The following is a 17,664-nucleotide window of genomic DNA, read 5'->3' as shown; positions in this document are numbered from 1 at the left end:
TGAGATGTGTGTGGTGAACCCGCAAAAAATGATATACTGAATCTGTTTTTCTCAAGAGTCACCATATTTCTTTGTTTTGCGGAAAAGATGAAGACACAACAGGAAAAAGAAAAACAAAGTACACTACAAAAAAAAGCAGACGTTTTCCTTTTTTGTTCTTGGAGTTTAAAATCTCAGAGAAATCACAATAAGAGAAAAGGAAAATAAAAGATTATCATGGAAGTGCTGTGATGAATGAGGCCTGAACTGACGTGCATCAGGTAGTTTCATCCAGCGATACAAACCGGACAGGAAACAGAACTTATCCATGTTTTCCAAGCTTCTACGTTTCACCGGCTTAGTGTGGACACCAGGCGTTTCGGTCACAGAGCTGATTCCTTTTAAAAGAGAACATGCAGTAGTTGTGTGGATGCAGCAAAGAAGTAGGAATTTACCACTGGATCTTATGCTCGACATTATTTTTAAATAAACAAGTCTTTCAGAACTGTTTTCAGTGGTTACAGTTGGGTAAAGCATGAGAGTGGGTAGAATCAGATGAAAGCCATGGGAGAGAGTTTAACTCCTCTGTCTGCGTTTCCTGTGTTTCACTGGGACTCGTCTCACATCTGATATTATGATGGAATCGATTTCTTCCAGGTGAGTTACGCTGACTGGTTTACGTAGAGTATTAAAAACGTTTCCCTTTGCATGAAATAGTTGTTTCCTCTCTTAAATGTTTCACTTCCATTAAAAAAAATTGTCTGTGTCTATGGCCTTATATCTCTCATTTAAGAAATATGCTTATTTTAAATACCCTGTTTATTTATCAGCTCTATGAATATGTGTATTTCTATGCTTGATACAGTAGAAATAAGACAGTAAGGGACACGTTTTCCATCCTAAAGCCAAAAGCTGTGCCGTCCCTGAAGAGATAAATGGCATCATTTATATATTATAAATATTTAATTCATACGTGTAACATATACAGGTTAAAATATATACATGTCATACCTTACTCATGTGCACGGCTCCATGAAGAGCAGGTTAAATGTCTCGACACAAACTAAACACACTGCGTCTCTCTCTCACTCGCACGCCCGTATAGGACACATCCTAGGGTCCTCTAGGTCCAGTCACGGCGCCTCCATGACGCCTCACAGAGGTTTGTAAAGCTGACACCTGCAGACTGCACTTGTTGAGGTGTCCTGTCCTCACAGCACTGAGGTCTCTGACTGCAGGATGGACTGGGTTCGGGAGCTGCGGTGAAACTGCGTCTTGTGCTCTGAGCCGTTCCTGGAGGCGAAGGCGATCCGGTGATCTCTGCTCGGCCGACAGGTCAGACACACGCTCCTCCACTTCCTCTTCAGCTCGCCTTGCACCTGCAGGAGCAAGTGAACAGAGAAGAGCAGTCATCGCAAACTTAAAAGTTCAGAGCAGAATCTAAATATCTGTAGTCATGGCCTAGTCCACCTTTGCTAGTTAAAAGTAAGTTTAGTGATTAAAGCTTATCCAACGGCAAAGCCAGCCAATGCAACATAAGATATGAAAAGGCATCATGTATTAAGAATGATTAAACAAATAAAATAACAAGAACATAATAGTTTAGTGTAAGAAATAAGTCATTATCTGATTTAATAAAATTAGGTGTGGGTTTTTAAGTAAGCGTGTTACAGCTAAATTAAGATAAAGTTAAAAAGACCCCAATTTATGTTCTGTGTGATTTCACATGATGAGCTCTTACCTCACTGTTGAGGAAACAGTACAAGATGGCCACCACCAGACCCTGAGTAGAACAACAACCATGAAAACATCTTTAAAAAGTCACAACTAGAATTTTCTTTAGATTTATAACTATTGTTCACATTTTAAATATAGTAGGCATTAAAAAAACAGAACAGAAAACAGAAAAGGGAACTTTTGTTTTTCTACTGGTGTTTTTTAAACAGTGTGTCCACAATAATTCCAAGATAAACGGTTGTGAATGTTGAAATTAAGACCCAGAATTTTTTTGAAATTATTTTTGCCACTTCCTTTGGCAACACGAAAATACCAATCCTGATCAACCCTGACACCAGCCCTCAGATTCACCAGGTCAACCATAATAACAAGCAGCAATAGCCTGGTGGAGAGGGACGATTACCACCGCACCTGAAAGGACCCGAGGGCCAGGTCAAAAAATATTTTATAGTCTTCTGCGATGGATTCACTGAGCGTCACGAAGACCACGTAGTGGATCCCGAACAGAGGGATCAGCAGGAGGGTGGATTTGGCTAACCTCCTGAGACAGAAACACAAGATGAGCAGATGTTAGTCGCAGCGTTTAACTGAAACAGATGTGGTGTTTGTTTTGTGACGTCTGTTTTAAAGCTATATAATTTATACCAAACACAGAACTACAAATTAATTGTAACATATTGTTCACTGCAAATAAAAGCACAGGATGAACCAATTGTGTTCATCGCAGCTTCTATTTCCCCGGAGGGAGAAACAGCCTGAGGTTTAAACGCCGCCTCTGCCTGGGCGAAGACTCAAAGGGAAACTCAACTGTGCCAGAACCTTTCTCAGGATGCATGCTGGGAAACAGGGCAGAGATGGGGTTTATTTGTCTTGTTCACGCCCTCGCCTCATGTGACATACCTGTATTGTGATTGGTCGTTGCCGCCCACGTCAGGACACCTCAGCTTCTGGAGCAAGATCCGAATGATGCTGATGAAGAGGATGAAATTCACCTTTGGGGACAGGAAGGAAACGAGTTATCACAACAACTGTGCCTCAGAAACACAGAAGGATTCATTTGGCTTTTGCCATGTTGAATATTTCCCCTCCTACTGAAATCACTGCGTGGGGAGTAAATCACAAAAGTATGTTTCCTTGGTTTCTTTTTTGTTTCCTTTAAAGCTTCACTGACATCACTAGTTTAGTGAAGCTTTGTGAAAGCAAGAGTTCTGATGTGTTTGATTTACTATTCACCAAAACAAAAATAAAATAAAATGACACTTGTATCATAATTCATCTTTGCAAATTGATCTTTACGAAGCACCTGCCGACAAAGGAGAGTTAATGAAGCTCCACCCACCATAATGGAGAATCCAATAGGTCCATTGATCACCCAGTTGGGTATAGGGTTGTCGTTCCTCTCCCAGCATCTGGGTGCATCATGAAAAACACAAAAGTCACAATTACAGTAAACACAATATTTGTGACAGGTTGCTACTTCACGTGAAGAAACCAGTTTGAATGGTTGAGTCGTTTCCGTTCCTTCATCAGATCTTATATCCATGCCATGTTGCCTGACAGGTGATGCCTGATAGATGAAACTATATTATTTTTATTTCTGTTTTCTCTGGGGAAATTAATTCATGAAGCTTCATCAGTTTTCCACCAGGAAATCACAATATTTGGCCGTATAAGTTCAAATTCTAATTCCACTTTTATACTGATCTTCTACCTGATTGTTAACATTATTTTTTAATAAAAATAGTAATCTTATTTATAACATATACCATATACCATATATATATAAGATATAAAGGTGGAGCTGTGTCATTGCTGTACTTGTTATTGTCGCTGTAGCTTATTAATGAGCTGCAGCGGGAGATGAAAGGATCCGGGGATCATACAAACGGCTCAATGTAAATCCCACCAGAGGAATTATACAAGACACATTCTCATATCTGCTGACGGAGCCTCATTAAAAAGAAATGTGATCTGTGCACTTAATGAAACAACAGATGCTGTCCCTGTTGAATTCCAGTGTGTGTCTGGAGCTGTCACATAATGACTGAGATGATAACAAATTAAAATCTAATTAAAACGTCAGACCTGTGACACCACATCCATGTGAAATGTCTCGAAGGACGTTTCAATGTGAACAAATGTCAAATCTGAGTCACGTGCTCGAGCTGCTGTCCACACTCACCCGGTGTCTTCCAGATAAATCCTCGCCATCGTCCATGCAAAGACGAACACGGTGGGGATTCCTGCAAACAGCCACCACAAGACATCGTTTAAATCCTTATTTCGACTTGAAGTTACCAGGAGATCATGTTGGTTTATTAATTCGCAGGATTCTGCAAAAATGGTTTCCTATTAACTATCAAGACTGTGGTGGTTTATATTCTATACTGTGATCTGTCTCGCCACTGTTTCATAATAATTCCTTTTGTTTCACTTCTCATAATAACATGAGAGATCTCCAACTTGGTGATAGCGTGGAACGGTATATTCGCTTCACATCCACAAAGTGTTTACTGTCCACGCAGACATTCGTTTCCACTCGAGAACTTGTCTTTCACTCTTCAGTCCGTAAAACAATCACTCGCAATCTCGGTCTGTGTGGCCCCCTCATTTTTTATTATTTTACTTGTTCATGAGGTTCAATAAATAGCTTTTATGCTTAATTTGTGAGTAGGAGTAAAAGATATAGACCCTTCTCACCCACATGTACTTTTAACAGTTTGATTAATACTGGTTCCACTGTCATCTCCAATTATTCTGGTACTCTGGTAGTGGAGCACACTGGGTTTACCAAAACCTCTGAGGCTGATCCAAAAAACCATGAGCCATAAATCCAGAAGAGCAAAATCAGCTGAAACGGATGAGCTACCCCAGCCGATGAACATGTAGACGATGAAGTGTCTGTTCTCGGAGAAGATGACGACGAGCAGAGTGTGGAGGTACAGGCCCTCCACCAGCAGCCAGAAGAAGTTAGCCATGATGAAGTACTGGAAAAATACCAGGCTGGCTTTACATCCAACCTGGAGAAACAGAAATTAGAGGAGTAGAAGTCGGAAGTTGGATCTGAAGCCTTGAGACATTTAACAGGCAATTATGCTATTTATCCTGAAATGTGGGTACATGCTCCCATTCTTCCATCGGGGGGGGCAATCACTGGGTTCAGCGTGAGGATAAACTCTGATTTGTGGTTCACAATATTACAAGCAGTGAGTCTAAAGGTCAGAGCGCCTCCACAGAATTCCTGCAAATTACACAGACGCTTCAGTTTCAAATGCTGTGACATACTTTGAGCTTTACTTTAAATCAAAATGTCTGCCTCTAAGAGTATGATACTTAATAAACTTGATTCATGTAGCATAGTTCATAACAGTGTCATTTAAAATCTATATAGTGCAAGAAAGGGGTTTTCAGTCCAACTCAATAAATATCAGTGAATGGTTTGCTTGTGTTCACGATGCAGATTATACTCAGCTGCTGATGCTTGCAAAACTTAAATGGAAAAAAGTTATAGCTCATATCTGTAAAAAACTAATTTTCTATTTCAGCCGTGCACTAAGACCGGTTTCCCTCGTGCTGTGACATTGACACATGAGAGTGTGTTGGTTCGATCCCCTCGGGACGCGACCCCACGGGGACAGCTGGTGGTGACCTCACCAGTGACGGCTGGCTGGAGCACTGGGAGGTTCGGCTGAAGAGGATGTCGTCCTTCACCAGCACGGCCACGGCTCTCAGGATGAAGGAGAAGAAGAGGTTGAGGTGGATGTAGTTCCTGGTGCAGTGGAGCTTCCTGCACAGACGTTACAGATACACAACATAAACAACAAGTCACGACAACAACACAATCCATGGTTGGAAGAGCTAGAGAAGAAGAAGAAGAAGAAGAAGAAGAAGAAGAAGAAGAAGAAGAAGAAGAAGAAGAAGAAGAAGAAGAAGAAGAAGAAGAAGAAGAAGAAAAGGCTCCAATCATCATCATTTACATCGTGCATCGTGAAGTGGCAGTCTGCACAGATTAAGTTCTATCAGGTGTAATGGATGTGTACTACGTGGTCTTACCGGAACAGGCAGAGGATGGCGCTCCCTGTGGTGAGGGCGATCAAAGACAGACTGTGACCCAGGGTGTAGAGCGTCCGCACCACCACGTAGAAGACGAGCTGCAGCGGCACAGAGGAGGAGGAGAGAAGGAGGAGAGGAGGAGGAGGAGGAGGAGGACGGTTACTGCTGAGTTCTAACTGTCCTCACTGCGTCACACCAGAGGACGACACTGCAGCTCTGAAACTCACTGAGCCTTGAAGTTGTTCTGAAACATCACAGTCACAGGTCATAAACTGAGCCTGGAGGTGAAGAAAAGCTGCAGGACGGAGGATTTACAAAAATAACACTGGACCAGAAGCCACTGGAGTTCATCCCTGCAGAGTTCTGGAGAAGTACAACTTACTTTGAGAGTTCTTTCAAAAGCAAATTTAAGAGTCTGTTGAAAGCAGCTCTGCTCTTTTGATTTGCTTTTATTCATTTGATGAACATACTCCTGTGACCTGCCATTGTGTTTTATTGTGGGTCTTGTGTGTTCATCTTTGTTCAGTCTTGTGTTATGATGCGGTGTCGTCTTTCTATTCTGACCTGCAAATAACCTTTTGGCCTATTTGCTAAAACTGACATAAATCTGGCTTCTCTGACTGGGCACGTCCTCTAGGAAGATGGCAAGAGAGGGCGAGAGAGAGAGAGAGAGAGAGGGGCAGGACACCACAATGGGGAATTCAGTGGTGCCATGCATGACCCAGAACGAGCGGGTGACCATGAAGGGAGCTGAAGTTACACAACAGCAAAGAGCCCAAACAACCTGGACGCAGAGCCGAGCAGGAGACGACCTTCCTCTGAAAAGCACCTTGAGATGATGTTTATTATAATTTGGTTTGAATAAAGTTAAAGTGAATTGACCTGCTTCCCTTCGTCCGGACATACAATTCGTTTCTCTGCACAGATGTGATGCAATGAGGCCTCCGAGCTTTGAGTGGAGGTTTGCATCAGATGTGTGCAGGGCCGGCCCTAGCACACAAGCTTCACTCCTGGCTCTCGTGTCTCAACAAACAGCTGACGACGTTTTACAACTGGAACATTTCTCTTACACCCTGAAGGTGCCGCAAGTCTGAGCTGAAAAGTGTCCTGGTTGGTGTGAAGGCTGCAGCAGAACGAGGCCTTCTGCCTATCTGAGGTTCTGAGGTTCTGAGGGGGGGGGGGGGGGGGGGACGTTAAAGTGATATGGATGGAAAGAGGCCTCAACATGCATCCAGAAAACAAACAAAGAAAAAAATTATAATTCTTCCCTTCCTATATGTAAAACTTGGGTTTATATTCTCCAGGTGAAAAATAAATCTACTTTTTGTTTCTTAGTCCTGCATCATGGAGATGGACCTGATCTGATGGACAGGAAATATTGTTCAGGAACATTTGGGCTGAACCCTCGTCTGAAGGTTCCCTGGACAATCTCCTGCTGCTTCTTCACATGAGAAACACAAACTCCAGAACGTTTCCAGACTCTATTTTCAGGACGAGTGCAGTCAAAGAAGCCAGAAAGAGAAGGACGGATAAAGAGGCAGGAATGAAAGTGTGAGGAATGAGCACCAGGCGGAAAGTTAGTTGAACAAGCACAATGTGTGATTCAGAAAACGACCACGTGACCCAAACTTCACCGGAGCAGTGACAGAGGAGGGAAGCAGCAATTATCATCCTCGACGAGGCCAAACGAGGCCGAGGCGTCCCCTCACCGTGACCTCTTCTCCTGCTCCCTCACTGAAGTGACCCCAACTCAAACAGCTTCTTCCCCCGACAGCACAGACACATGCTCAGGGGAGACGGCAACAACAGACCGAAAGAGCAAGAGGGCGACAGACAGGGTGTCACTGTACCTTGTCCTGGCTCGGGTCCGACTCACACACACTGCTGATGTTTGGGAAAACATCCGACCATCCGGCGGACGAGCAGTTCCTGCTGATGTTTCCTGAGAGAGAAGAAGAGGAGACGCAGAGCGATGATCTCCAGACACCAACGAGACCTTTTCACTGAGCTACTGCTTCGGTTTAAGGATTCAAATGATTTCATCAGCTGCTGGCAGGAAGTGACCACAGCCGGAGGACATCTGACACAATGACTATGACCGAAATCCCTCACTCTTCACCCTGTAGTCCACCATATAGTTCACTCACTGTTTCCCACAATGCATTGTGAAAAGCAGCGTTCAACTGGCGGCCATTAACCGAGCGATATGTACCATCATGCATTGCGGTCGTGGCGGAGTGACGAGAGGAAAGAGAGCAGCAGGAGCAGCCCGACCTGTCGTACGAATGTAAATCAGGTTTAAATATTTAAAGTAAGTTAAGTATGGGCTAGTGTGTGAGTGGGGGGGGGGGGGGGGCCTCAGGGGGTTCGGATCTGTCTCAGACACTTTGGCTCTTAACAAGCAGCCATGATTTAAGAGCTGACAAGCAGCTCTTAAATCATGTTGAGTCATAAATGAGACGTAAATCAGAGCTCGGCTCAGAGAGGAGATCCAAACTGCCATCTGGTCACTGGCCTGAAGAGTCTCATGGCTTCACAAGGGAGTTTAGCGACAGCACACATTTCTATGGTCGGGAGTTTACTGAGGGTGAGTGATGAGGAGGAGACTAACGCTCCATCTTAGGTCAAAGGAAGTGGATCCAAAAATCAACCCTTTTCACTGGTTTGTTCCAAAATGCAGTGAATTCTCCCTCCGCCACAGATGGACCCTTCCAACACATTTTCGGTAAATCTATAGCTTTTACGGAAGCTCACTAACTAAAAGCAGAAAGAAACATTATATACAGACTTCAATCACTGGACAAACTTCATAGAGCCTCTTTAATTAACTGTATTCTAATAATAATACAGGTTTATACCATTTCTGCCGAATAGAGTCTTGAGGACTCGAGGACAGGGGATGGTGACCGTCTCTCCGATCTGGGCTCGATCCCAACACGCGATGTTGTCCCACGTTCCTCTGCAGCCAGCGACTGTGAAGAGGAACAAAGAAAATTCATGAGTAAAAGTTACTCAATGAAATATAAAACTAACAGGTCGTCCTCTCCAGAACAACACCAGCATTAGTCCCTTGAAGAAATGAGGCGGTTATCCACATGTTTGGTGGAGGAAAATAAGGTGAATAGGATAAATAATAATAAATAACTATAATAATAAAAACATTTCTGCAGAAACAGCCCTGTGACCAATTATCTGAGCATGAAGAGCTGACGACAGCAGGACCGGAGACTAACTTGATCCTTCTTAAAACAATTCCACTGCTCGTCATGCATTTCAGATTTTGCATTTCTGAACACCAGAACAATGTGTGCGTACGGCGTGTGGAGGACTTAGTCTCGATCAGAGGAGAGTAAACCGCCTCCCACCCTCCAGACACAGAACAAACACAAACTGCTGCCATAAATAGCTGCTCCAGCTCGTCAGCGTCAGCCTTAATGGGCACGAAAGTGCTGCTGGCAAAGCGAGCAGTCAACAAGGCGTTTAAGCGACAGATGAATGGAGACGTGTGCGCTCGGACAAATTGAGAATCCCAGAATCCCTGCAAAAGACTTTGAAGAAAAAAGATCAGCAGTGAAAAGAAACCTATTAGTTTCAAATAAAGAAAGAGCAGAACCAGAGAAGCAAAACAAACCAGCACGAAGATCTGACATCTCACATCTCAGGTGGTTCAGGCGACATTATCCAGTTTGAACCTGCGACATCCCCCTTCTTAGGTTCCTCACATTTTCAGATCAGGTTTGAAGGATCTTTATCTCTGTGGAAAAACTAAAGTGTCCCAATTTCATGGGCCATGACGACCACCTCTTTTGAGGGCCGAGGCATTCGGGGTCCCCGTGTCTAACCTGGGAACCAAAGCTTATTCTTATAAAAGATTTTCTTTCGGAGAACAGATTAAGAAAAGCGAGCTGTATCATTCTGGGAGGAGGTCATTAATGGACGAGATAAAATCAGCTCGGAGAGAGACGAGACGTAGATGAAGGCAGGAACGGAAAGATGAAAAGGTTGTTTGAATAAGGAGGATGAAAGTGCAGAGGTAAAGAAAGAGGAAATGAGAATATGAACTCATCAGGAAAAGTCTTTTCACTGAAACAGCCAGAGACACATCTGAGGCACAGCCACACACATCTGCAGGGGAATCTTCTTCTTATCAAACTTTGATTTCATGCAGTGAGTTTAACTTCTTTGAATTAACTGCAGACGCTTTTCTTCAGTGCATTAAATATTTGAATACATGATCTGCAGAGTTTTCACACCCGGCAACAAAAGCTTCAGAACAAAGTGTCGGCTCTGTTTGACCCGTTGGTGGGTGATCGTGACCTTTTGGGCCGCCGGCGCCGACCTCCTCCTCCCTCAGCCGCTTCACACACTCCAGCTGGTCTCTCTCCACCTCCAACATGAAGTTACAGGTCGGATGCCGGCTGTCAGCCTGCAGGGGAAGTGGAGATGAATACAGATGAGGAGAATATGAGACACTTTCCTGTCCATCGCTTTAGTTCCTTTCTAATTAAGTCCCGCCTCCACGTCGAGCTCAGTCTATTCTGATTGGCCAACTGGACCACTATGAACACTCAACATTTCTACCTCGTGTTCAGTGAAGGATCATTTCATTTATTGATTTTGTTAACGTATCATACATCAGGTTCAGAGGAGGGGGGGGGGGGGCGGAGAGCTGATGAACAGGGGAGACAGAGTCAAGGATCTGATTGACAGATGAATGCAGCATCAAGATAAGCTGCTTAACCGTGTGTGTGTGTGTGTGTGAGTGTGTGTGAGTGTGAGTGTGTGTGTGTGTGTGTGTGTGTGTGTGGCTGCACACAGGCGTCAGAGACTCGAGTGCTTTTCTCCAACACGATGAGATTCCACACTCTGCCTCCAGTTACTTTCTCATCTTTCAAGCGGGTGTTGGAGATGTGAGTCAGATAAAAGCCTGGAGAGGAAACCTTTAACACTTTAATCAGATTTAACCTCCGACTAATTAGATTCACATTTCAGAGCTGGAGGTGAGGACGTCAGCGGGAGCTTCGTGGTTTGTGTTTCGCTGCTCGATGTAATTAAATAAACGTGTCCGGCTTTAATTGAGTTAAACTATAATCTCCATCGTGAAAGAGGAATATCCAGAAGAGCGATCGTTAATGCTCAACTGCTGAGTTCAGCTGGAAAAGTTTGCGTTGCTTTAACAGTAAGGTTGGTAAGTTGTCTATGAAACTTCTTTTTCAGTTTTTAATTGAAATCCCCCTCACGTCCTGATAGTCATCAATAAATAGAGTGCACGTTCATGTGTTTTGGGGGCGGAGCTTTGACAGGAGGGTGTGGGATGTACTGGTCGCTTGTTTTAAAAGTGTAGCGTGCTCCTGCTAGTTTTTCCTGGATTACCAACCCCAGCTTTAAGAGGGACTCCGTCGAGCTTGTTTTATCCTGGAGTTTGTTTTAAGATGATTTTATTTCTGTTTCTAAACTTGCTGTATGATTGATGACTAAACACCAACAACGTCATGAGTCAGACCAACCAGGCCCTGTGTGTTTGTGACAAAAGAAACAAATCAAAACAAATGTTGAGTTAAGAGATAAGTAGACCACTTGGTAAACCGCCTCACGTGTCAGTGTGGTAGCTGACGTTAGTGAAGCAGATCACCCACAGCAAAGATTTCACGAGAGTTAACAGTCCTCCTCAGAGCTGCTGTGTTCGGCAGAGACGATTCACGGAAGTTGCACAGATTCCAGCGTCACAGTGCAGAAAGACGTGCCTCCTCTTCAGCATCTGCCATCTCAGTCTTCAGTTTCGACTGGGCACATTCAAGGTCCAGTGCCTTGCTCAAGGGCAGTCTGCAGGGACGGTAGCAGCAGAGCGAGGGAAGTCTGCTGCTCATGTATTTCTCCAGCTGGTCCTTTGGGTAACAAGGCTGCAGCTGCCCCCAAATCTCACTCATAGGAATGAAGTCTCAGTTTGTTGAAATGAGTGTTGACCTCCGGCACGACTCCGACTTCTCCCTCTGCTTCGAAACAAACCCGCTGCACTTCCGTGTGATAACACAGTCTGCATCCACACTCATTAGTTCTGGATCTGTCAACCATCACTCTCATGCACACCAGAACCCTGAGTTGAATGCGTGTTGTGATTCGGCCATTTGCAGGTGTCCTGAAGCTATGTAGTCTAACTGTCTGCAGGGACGGTAAAAACTTTATGGGCAATAAAGGCGAGAGATCATATCGTCCACCCCTGTGATCCCGTGAGTTTTTCCATCTGGGAACACACAGAGAGTGAACGTGGGTTTTCTAAGCAAAACCACAAGCAGCACCAGGAAGTCCAATAAAGAGAATCCACACATAATCCACAGGAGGCAGGTCGTGACCTCTGGAGCTCATGCAGCTGGAAAGACTTCAGAGATGTTTTTGTTTGATTTCGGGGGGGAAGCAGTTTAAAACAGAGGGTTGTTTAGCTGATCCTCCTTTCCAGCTGGATTTACAGTACAAACAGTCCATCAGCGGAATAATCCAAATTAACACCAGATTACCAGAAGAGCAAGACACCAGCAGACCGAGCCGTTCATATTACGAGTGCCTGTGTTGTTCGCTGGCTGCTCATAATGCTTCATCTCCTTGTGGTGATGTTCCTGCTCACGGCTCAACAGCGACTGGTAGGGAGCAGCTGCACATGACGAATCACGGCACCAGGTTTAATCACAATGGGTCGTGCCTCAGCGTCCCTGTGGCCTGAATCCAAAACACTGGAAAATCTCTCAAGTTCATCTTTCTTGAGAAAATAAAAATCCAGGAAACAGATGATATCTTAAAAATGAAGATATAATTCACACTTGGCATGTGTGTCGTTAATGTCCCCGATGAGGTGCAGTGTTTGGACACGTGATACATTCACGTCGTCTTCTATGTCCTCGGTGGACGATGAAACTGTGTCTCCAGCAGTAACATCTGTCCTGCTCGAGCATTTAGATGATTTAATCGTTATCTCACGATGTTGATCCGCGTCATGGCAGCAACATTCATTGGACCACTTCCTCTTTAGCTATTAGTCAACAAAGTAAAAGAGCAACATTCGTTCTGTTGCTGTAATGCTTCGTATGGAGTGGAATTGCAATGCTTTTATTTCTAACTGTTGTAAACTTGAGTCAGAAGATTGCTTAATTGAAATAACTGAAATGTAACGTATGTAAAACATTGCAGCAGTTTAAACTTGTATATATAAACCATATACATAAATAGAAATAAAGTAAACTGAATTTCTATTGACGTAAAACATTTAAATAACAATAATAATACAACTTATGGAAAGCGCTGAACATTACTATCAAAGGTAAAAAGATTAAAGATAGAAATCGCACGATATCGTTAATTATCACGATGAACATCACGTTATTTTTCTCTTCGATTTTTGTTCTTGAGTAAATGTCGATAATTATATTTATCCTGTATTGTTGCACAGCTCTACTTATGGGTGTTTTTCCCCTCCCATTGTCTCTCTCTCTCTCTATTTATTACTTTAATATAATCATTATTGTTATAACCATTATATATTATTATATCTCTCTCCTCTTTCCATCCATATCGGTCTAATACCCTGAAAACAGGATTGTGGCGCCTGTTGGTGTTTCAGACAAACAATTGGACGAGTCACCTGCGCCTCGCCGTGGGCTCACATGGCAGGAGAACAGAAACCTGCAGCTGCCGTCCCTCTCGTGTAGAAACGTTCTCGTTTATCACCGGCCGCCTCGGATACACGCTCACGTGGTCAGTTTAATTCTGTGTGGAAAACTCAGCTGCTTTTCATCTTCTGTGTAAAGATAGAATTCTCTTTTCCTGCGACTGTGAAATGCTGAATTACTGTGAAGCATCGTGTGGTTGTTGAGATTGTTTGTCCAGATTGGAACGAGATCTCTGGGACCTTTGACCACTGAAATTGAAAAAGTTGATCTCTGAGTCAAAGTGACAACCGATAAAAAGGTGAAGACATTTCCCACAAGATCGTCTTGAGGTCACTGTGACCTTGACCTTTGCCCTGTGGCTACTGAAATGAAATAAGTTAATTTGTGAGTGTAAGTGAATGTTTAGGCCTAATGTTAAAGGATTCACTTGATGCCCTCGGGAAGATTTGAGATGTCACCGTGACCTTGACCTTTGACCTTGTGGACGTGACAAAAACTAAACTAATCTGACATTTACCTGAAGGAATCTGAACTCAATATCAAAGCTGCAAAACTGAGATATCACGACATCAGATCACTTCCTGTATCTGTGACGTATATGTATCAGTTCATCCAGTGAATTAAAGTTTCCAGCTTCACGTCGCTGCTTCAACTAAACATCAGTGAAGAAATTAAAATCATCAGATTCTATCCATCCCTCCGTAGTGCCTTTGAGCAAGCCAGGGACGTACTGAATTCCAGGAGAATAATAGAAGGATGAGGGTGAAGAGGGAAGCATGTGGACTTGTGTCAGCAGCTCTCATCACTCAGGTAATTAAACCTCTTTCTGTATTTGGGCTGCTGTGAACCTGGTGGCTGCTTTCAGTCTCCGGAGGATTGTGGGACGAGCGACAGAGAGAGAGCACTTCCACTGTTTGTCCTGTGAGGTAGAGCAGCACCGGAGCAAATCAAGTGTGAGGGGCTGGAGGCACCGAGCTGGAGGGCGGCTGGACCAGAGCAAACACACAGCGGGAGATTATTCCCTCAAATGATCCCAGTTAATGAACACAAAACCAGTTCAGCTGCCTCCCGGGTGATGGAGTTAAGAGTTCAGGGTGATGTCTTCAAATGTCCAGCTCCCAGGGGAAATGTGGCATTAATGAAACGATGAGTCGATTTAAAAATAAAAAAATGTCTAAATATATACATGGATTCATCATTATTTACAATAGAAATAGGTGTAGAAAGTTCCTTAGTATGCATTTAGAAATATAGTGATTCAAAGCTCTATATTATCATCTCGTGGTAGTCACCATAATGTATTGATAATTACAAATATGTAAAATCTGGAATTCCTTGCCTTAGGAGATTAGACTTTCCAGCACTTAGTGAAATAATTTTACAGAATTAGGATTGTTTCATATGCCGAAAAGTACCAGAACGTTCAATCAGCTAATTTTACAATAGAATTAGAATCAATATAACTTATAATATAATTCTAAAATAAGGATCCTCCACGTTTCACCATGGAGATTTATGTCTTTAAAGTATTTCTTGTAATTACTTTGTGAAATAGAAATGGAGGAAGTAGACTCACCAGGAGCAGACATGTTGAGAAACACAGTGAGACCAGGATGAAACTTCTCATCTTCCAACTCTTCAGGTCCAGAGCTCAGGTCAGGAGTTCAGGTCTGGAGTTCAGGTCTGGAGCTCGGGTCTGGAGTTCAGGTCTGGAGCTCAGGTCTGGAGTTCAGGTCTTGAGCACAGGTCCAGAGCTCAGTTCTGGAACTCAGGTCTAGAGTTCAGGTCTTGAGCTCGGGTCCAGAGCTCAGGTCCTGACTCTCACTGCAGCAGCCTGGACTTCACTTCACCTCCTCTGCTGAGGTTTTATTCTCTCCATCGTTTTATTCCATGAGAGAAAATCAAACACCACATAAAGGAACCAGAGACAGACGGTGGAGTCCTGCTGCCTCCACTGCTCGACTCCACTGAGCTGAATGTGATCACACATCATCATCATCATCATCTTCCTCCAGCTGACGTTCACTGTCATCTCCACACGGACGAGCACACACACTTCCTGTCAGGACTTTCAAAATAAAACCTTTGTTAGGGGACTCACTGGTTGAGAGGCATGAGAAGAAGAACATTAATAATATTATTTCCACAATGGAGGTTATGTTTTCACCCCTGTCCGTTGATTTGTCTTTTTGTTTGTTGCGTCTTTCATTTGTTCTTTCGTTCTTTGGTTTGTTTGTTGGTTTGTTTGTTGGTTTGTTTGTTGGTTTGTTTGTTTGATGATTTACTTCAGGCCTGAGTCCAGCAGCAGGTTTTAATTACCGCAGGTCACTTGTAAAGTTTCAGACAGAAAATCACCACAGATCAACCAAACAGCAGGTTCACAACAAACATCGCACAAATCAACATAACGCACACACACACACACGCACAAGCACAGGCTGCAGGTTTTCAGGGAAATGTTGCTGATGAAACCACGCTCACACTTCAGTTTGTGGTTTCTGTCTAGGGACGAGAGGAACGTCTCTCCTCCACCGAGATGAAACATGCTCTGCCACCACAGACACACACAGGACCGTCTGCAGATGTTTACACAAAGCCAGGGGCCATCAGCTTCACTGCTCTGGACACAAATGTCAACACTGCATTAAAATGTGCAGACAGAAAAATGTAGAACAGTCTCTCTCCTGCCAACTGCTTCAAGTGCTTTATGGCTTGTGTACAAAACCCCAATTTAGACAGAGAGCTGGTGTGAGCGTACTGGAAACCAACATGTACCCACAGAGGGACAGAAAGTCTCCTGGTTCCTTTGAATCCTGTCTTTACAGGAAGAAAACCTGAGATCAAGGCCCAGTGGAACAAACAAATTTGGTCATGGAGACCGAAGACGAGTACCAATGTGATCAAACTTAATTTCTGAGGTTCTGGACGAGGTTTGGGTTAGACATGAATCTGTCCTGGTTATGGATGATGTAAATTAGCTAATTTTATAATAGAAAAAAAAGTGAGGATTAATATAATTTATAATATACTTTTAAGTTAAAGACACATGATTTATGTCTTTAAAGTGTTTATTGTAATTACTTTGGGTTAGACATGAATCGATCCTGGTTATGGATGAGGTTTTAGTTAGACATGAATCTGTTTTGGTTATTGATGAGGTTTTGGTCAGGCTGTCCACAATAAATGGAAATCAAAGCAAAGTCCAATCTATGTCATGTATGTTTCATGTTTTAACGTGTTCTTCTTTGTCTAAGACTTGAATTCACAGTGTGTCAGAGTCTCTTCCTCCACGTCAGGTGTGATGCTTCAGTTAACCGCACTGCCATGACACCTAGTGGGGAAATGCTGGTCCAGCAAAGTCCACTCACGTCCTAATGATTCTTTTCCACTGGATCTAAACATGTTCTTCAGTGATTTCACAAATTAAATCATCTTTATTATGGACGTTGTTAAATCAAGCACAAACTCCACAGGCAACAAATAGGAGGAAATGTTCAAAGGTCAAGGTGAGTATCCTGATGGTATTTGTAAGAGAACATGGACGACTGATCTCCTGTCGTATGAAACTGGTTCTTCACATGCACTGGATTTTATCTGCTTCTCCAAATTACTTACCTCTCGTAATATTTTTACCTTTATTAAAAAAAATGTATCATGATAACTTTATTTTAACAAAAAATGTTCTGGTTAAATTATTATTTTAATGTACATTTTTCTCATAAAATCAACATTAGGACTTCATTCTCTAAACATTCGACTTTATTCTAGTAAAAGCGTGATTTCATTGTAATATCATGACTTTATTCTTGTAATATTCAGATTTTTTTGTAATATTTTGACTTTATCCTTGTAAAATTTTGTTTGTTGGTAATAATCTGACTTTATTTTTGTAATATTGAGATTTTTTTGTGTTATTCTGACTTTATCCTTTTAATATTCTAACTTTATTCTTGTAATATTGTGATATTATTGTAATATTCTGACTTTATTCTTGTAATTTACACGTCCACTCTGGAAAGAGTCGTCTCCCCTCAGAGCCTGATACTGTATTTTAGTTATTTAACTCGAGTTTTGTCATTTTTAATAATAACAACATTCAGTTTTCTCTCCAGGAAGCGGGGGAAGTTGGTCGCCGCCAGGTGGCGCTCGGGCTCGTTGTGGCCCCGGCGTTTCGAAGCTCCCTCCCCGCCGGAGCTGACCTCGTTCCCGGCGATGACAGTTTCCTGCGCCCGGTGGA

The 17,664-nt window shown here is 43.0% G+C and overlaps 1 protein-coding gene across 1 annotated transcript; it reads right to left on the bottom strand.

Moving 5' to 3' along the window:
- Positions 1-251: 251 nt before the first annotated feature.
- Positions 252-15,054, bottom strand: vipr2 (vasoactive intestinal peptide receptor 2). The gene is made up of 13 exons (XM_062404637.1): positions 15,004-15,054; positions 10,087-10,195; positions 8,628-8,741; positions 7,620-7,711; positions 5,770-5,867; positions 5,371-5,503; positions 4,586-4,736; positions 3,899-3,959; positions 3,056-3,125; positions 2,617-2,708; positions 2,128-2,257; positions 1,721-1,762; positions 252-1,358 (listed from the first exon to the last, which is right to left on the bottom strand). Exons 1-13 carry the CDS (start codon positions 15,052-15,054, stop codon positions 1,191-1,193), a joined length of 1,311 nt encoding a protein of 436 aa, XP_062260621.1. The 3' UTR covers positions 252-1,190.
- Between the last annotated feature and the right edge of the window lie 2,610 nt (positions 15,055-17,664).

Source organism: Platichthys flesus, chromosome 14 (assembly GCF_949316205.1).
Source record: "Platichthys flesus chromosome 14, fPlaFle2.1, whole genome shotgun sequence".
Taxonomy (NCBI): Eukaryota; Metazoa; Chordata; class Actinopteri; order Pleuronectiformes; family Pleuronectidae; genus Platichthys; species Platichthys flesus.
This window is presented reverse-complemented; position numbering and strand designations above follow the sequence as displayed.

Coding starts and splice junctions, on each gene's coding strand:
- vipr2 (XM_062404637.1), bottom strand. CDS start 15,054: ATGAGAAGTTTCATCCTGGTCTCACTGTGTTTCTCAACATGTCTGCTC. Junction 3,960..4,585: donor CTACATGTTCATCGGCTGGG/GTAGCTCATCCG, acceptor GGCTGTTTGCAG/GAATCCCCACCGTGTTCGTC. Junction 1,359..1,720: donor ACTGTTTCCTCAACAGTGAG/GTAAGAGCTCAT, acceptor TTGCTCCTGCAG/GTGCAAGGCGAGCTGAAGAG.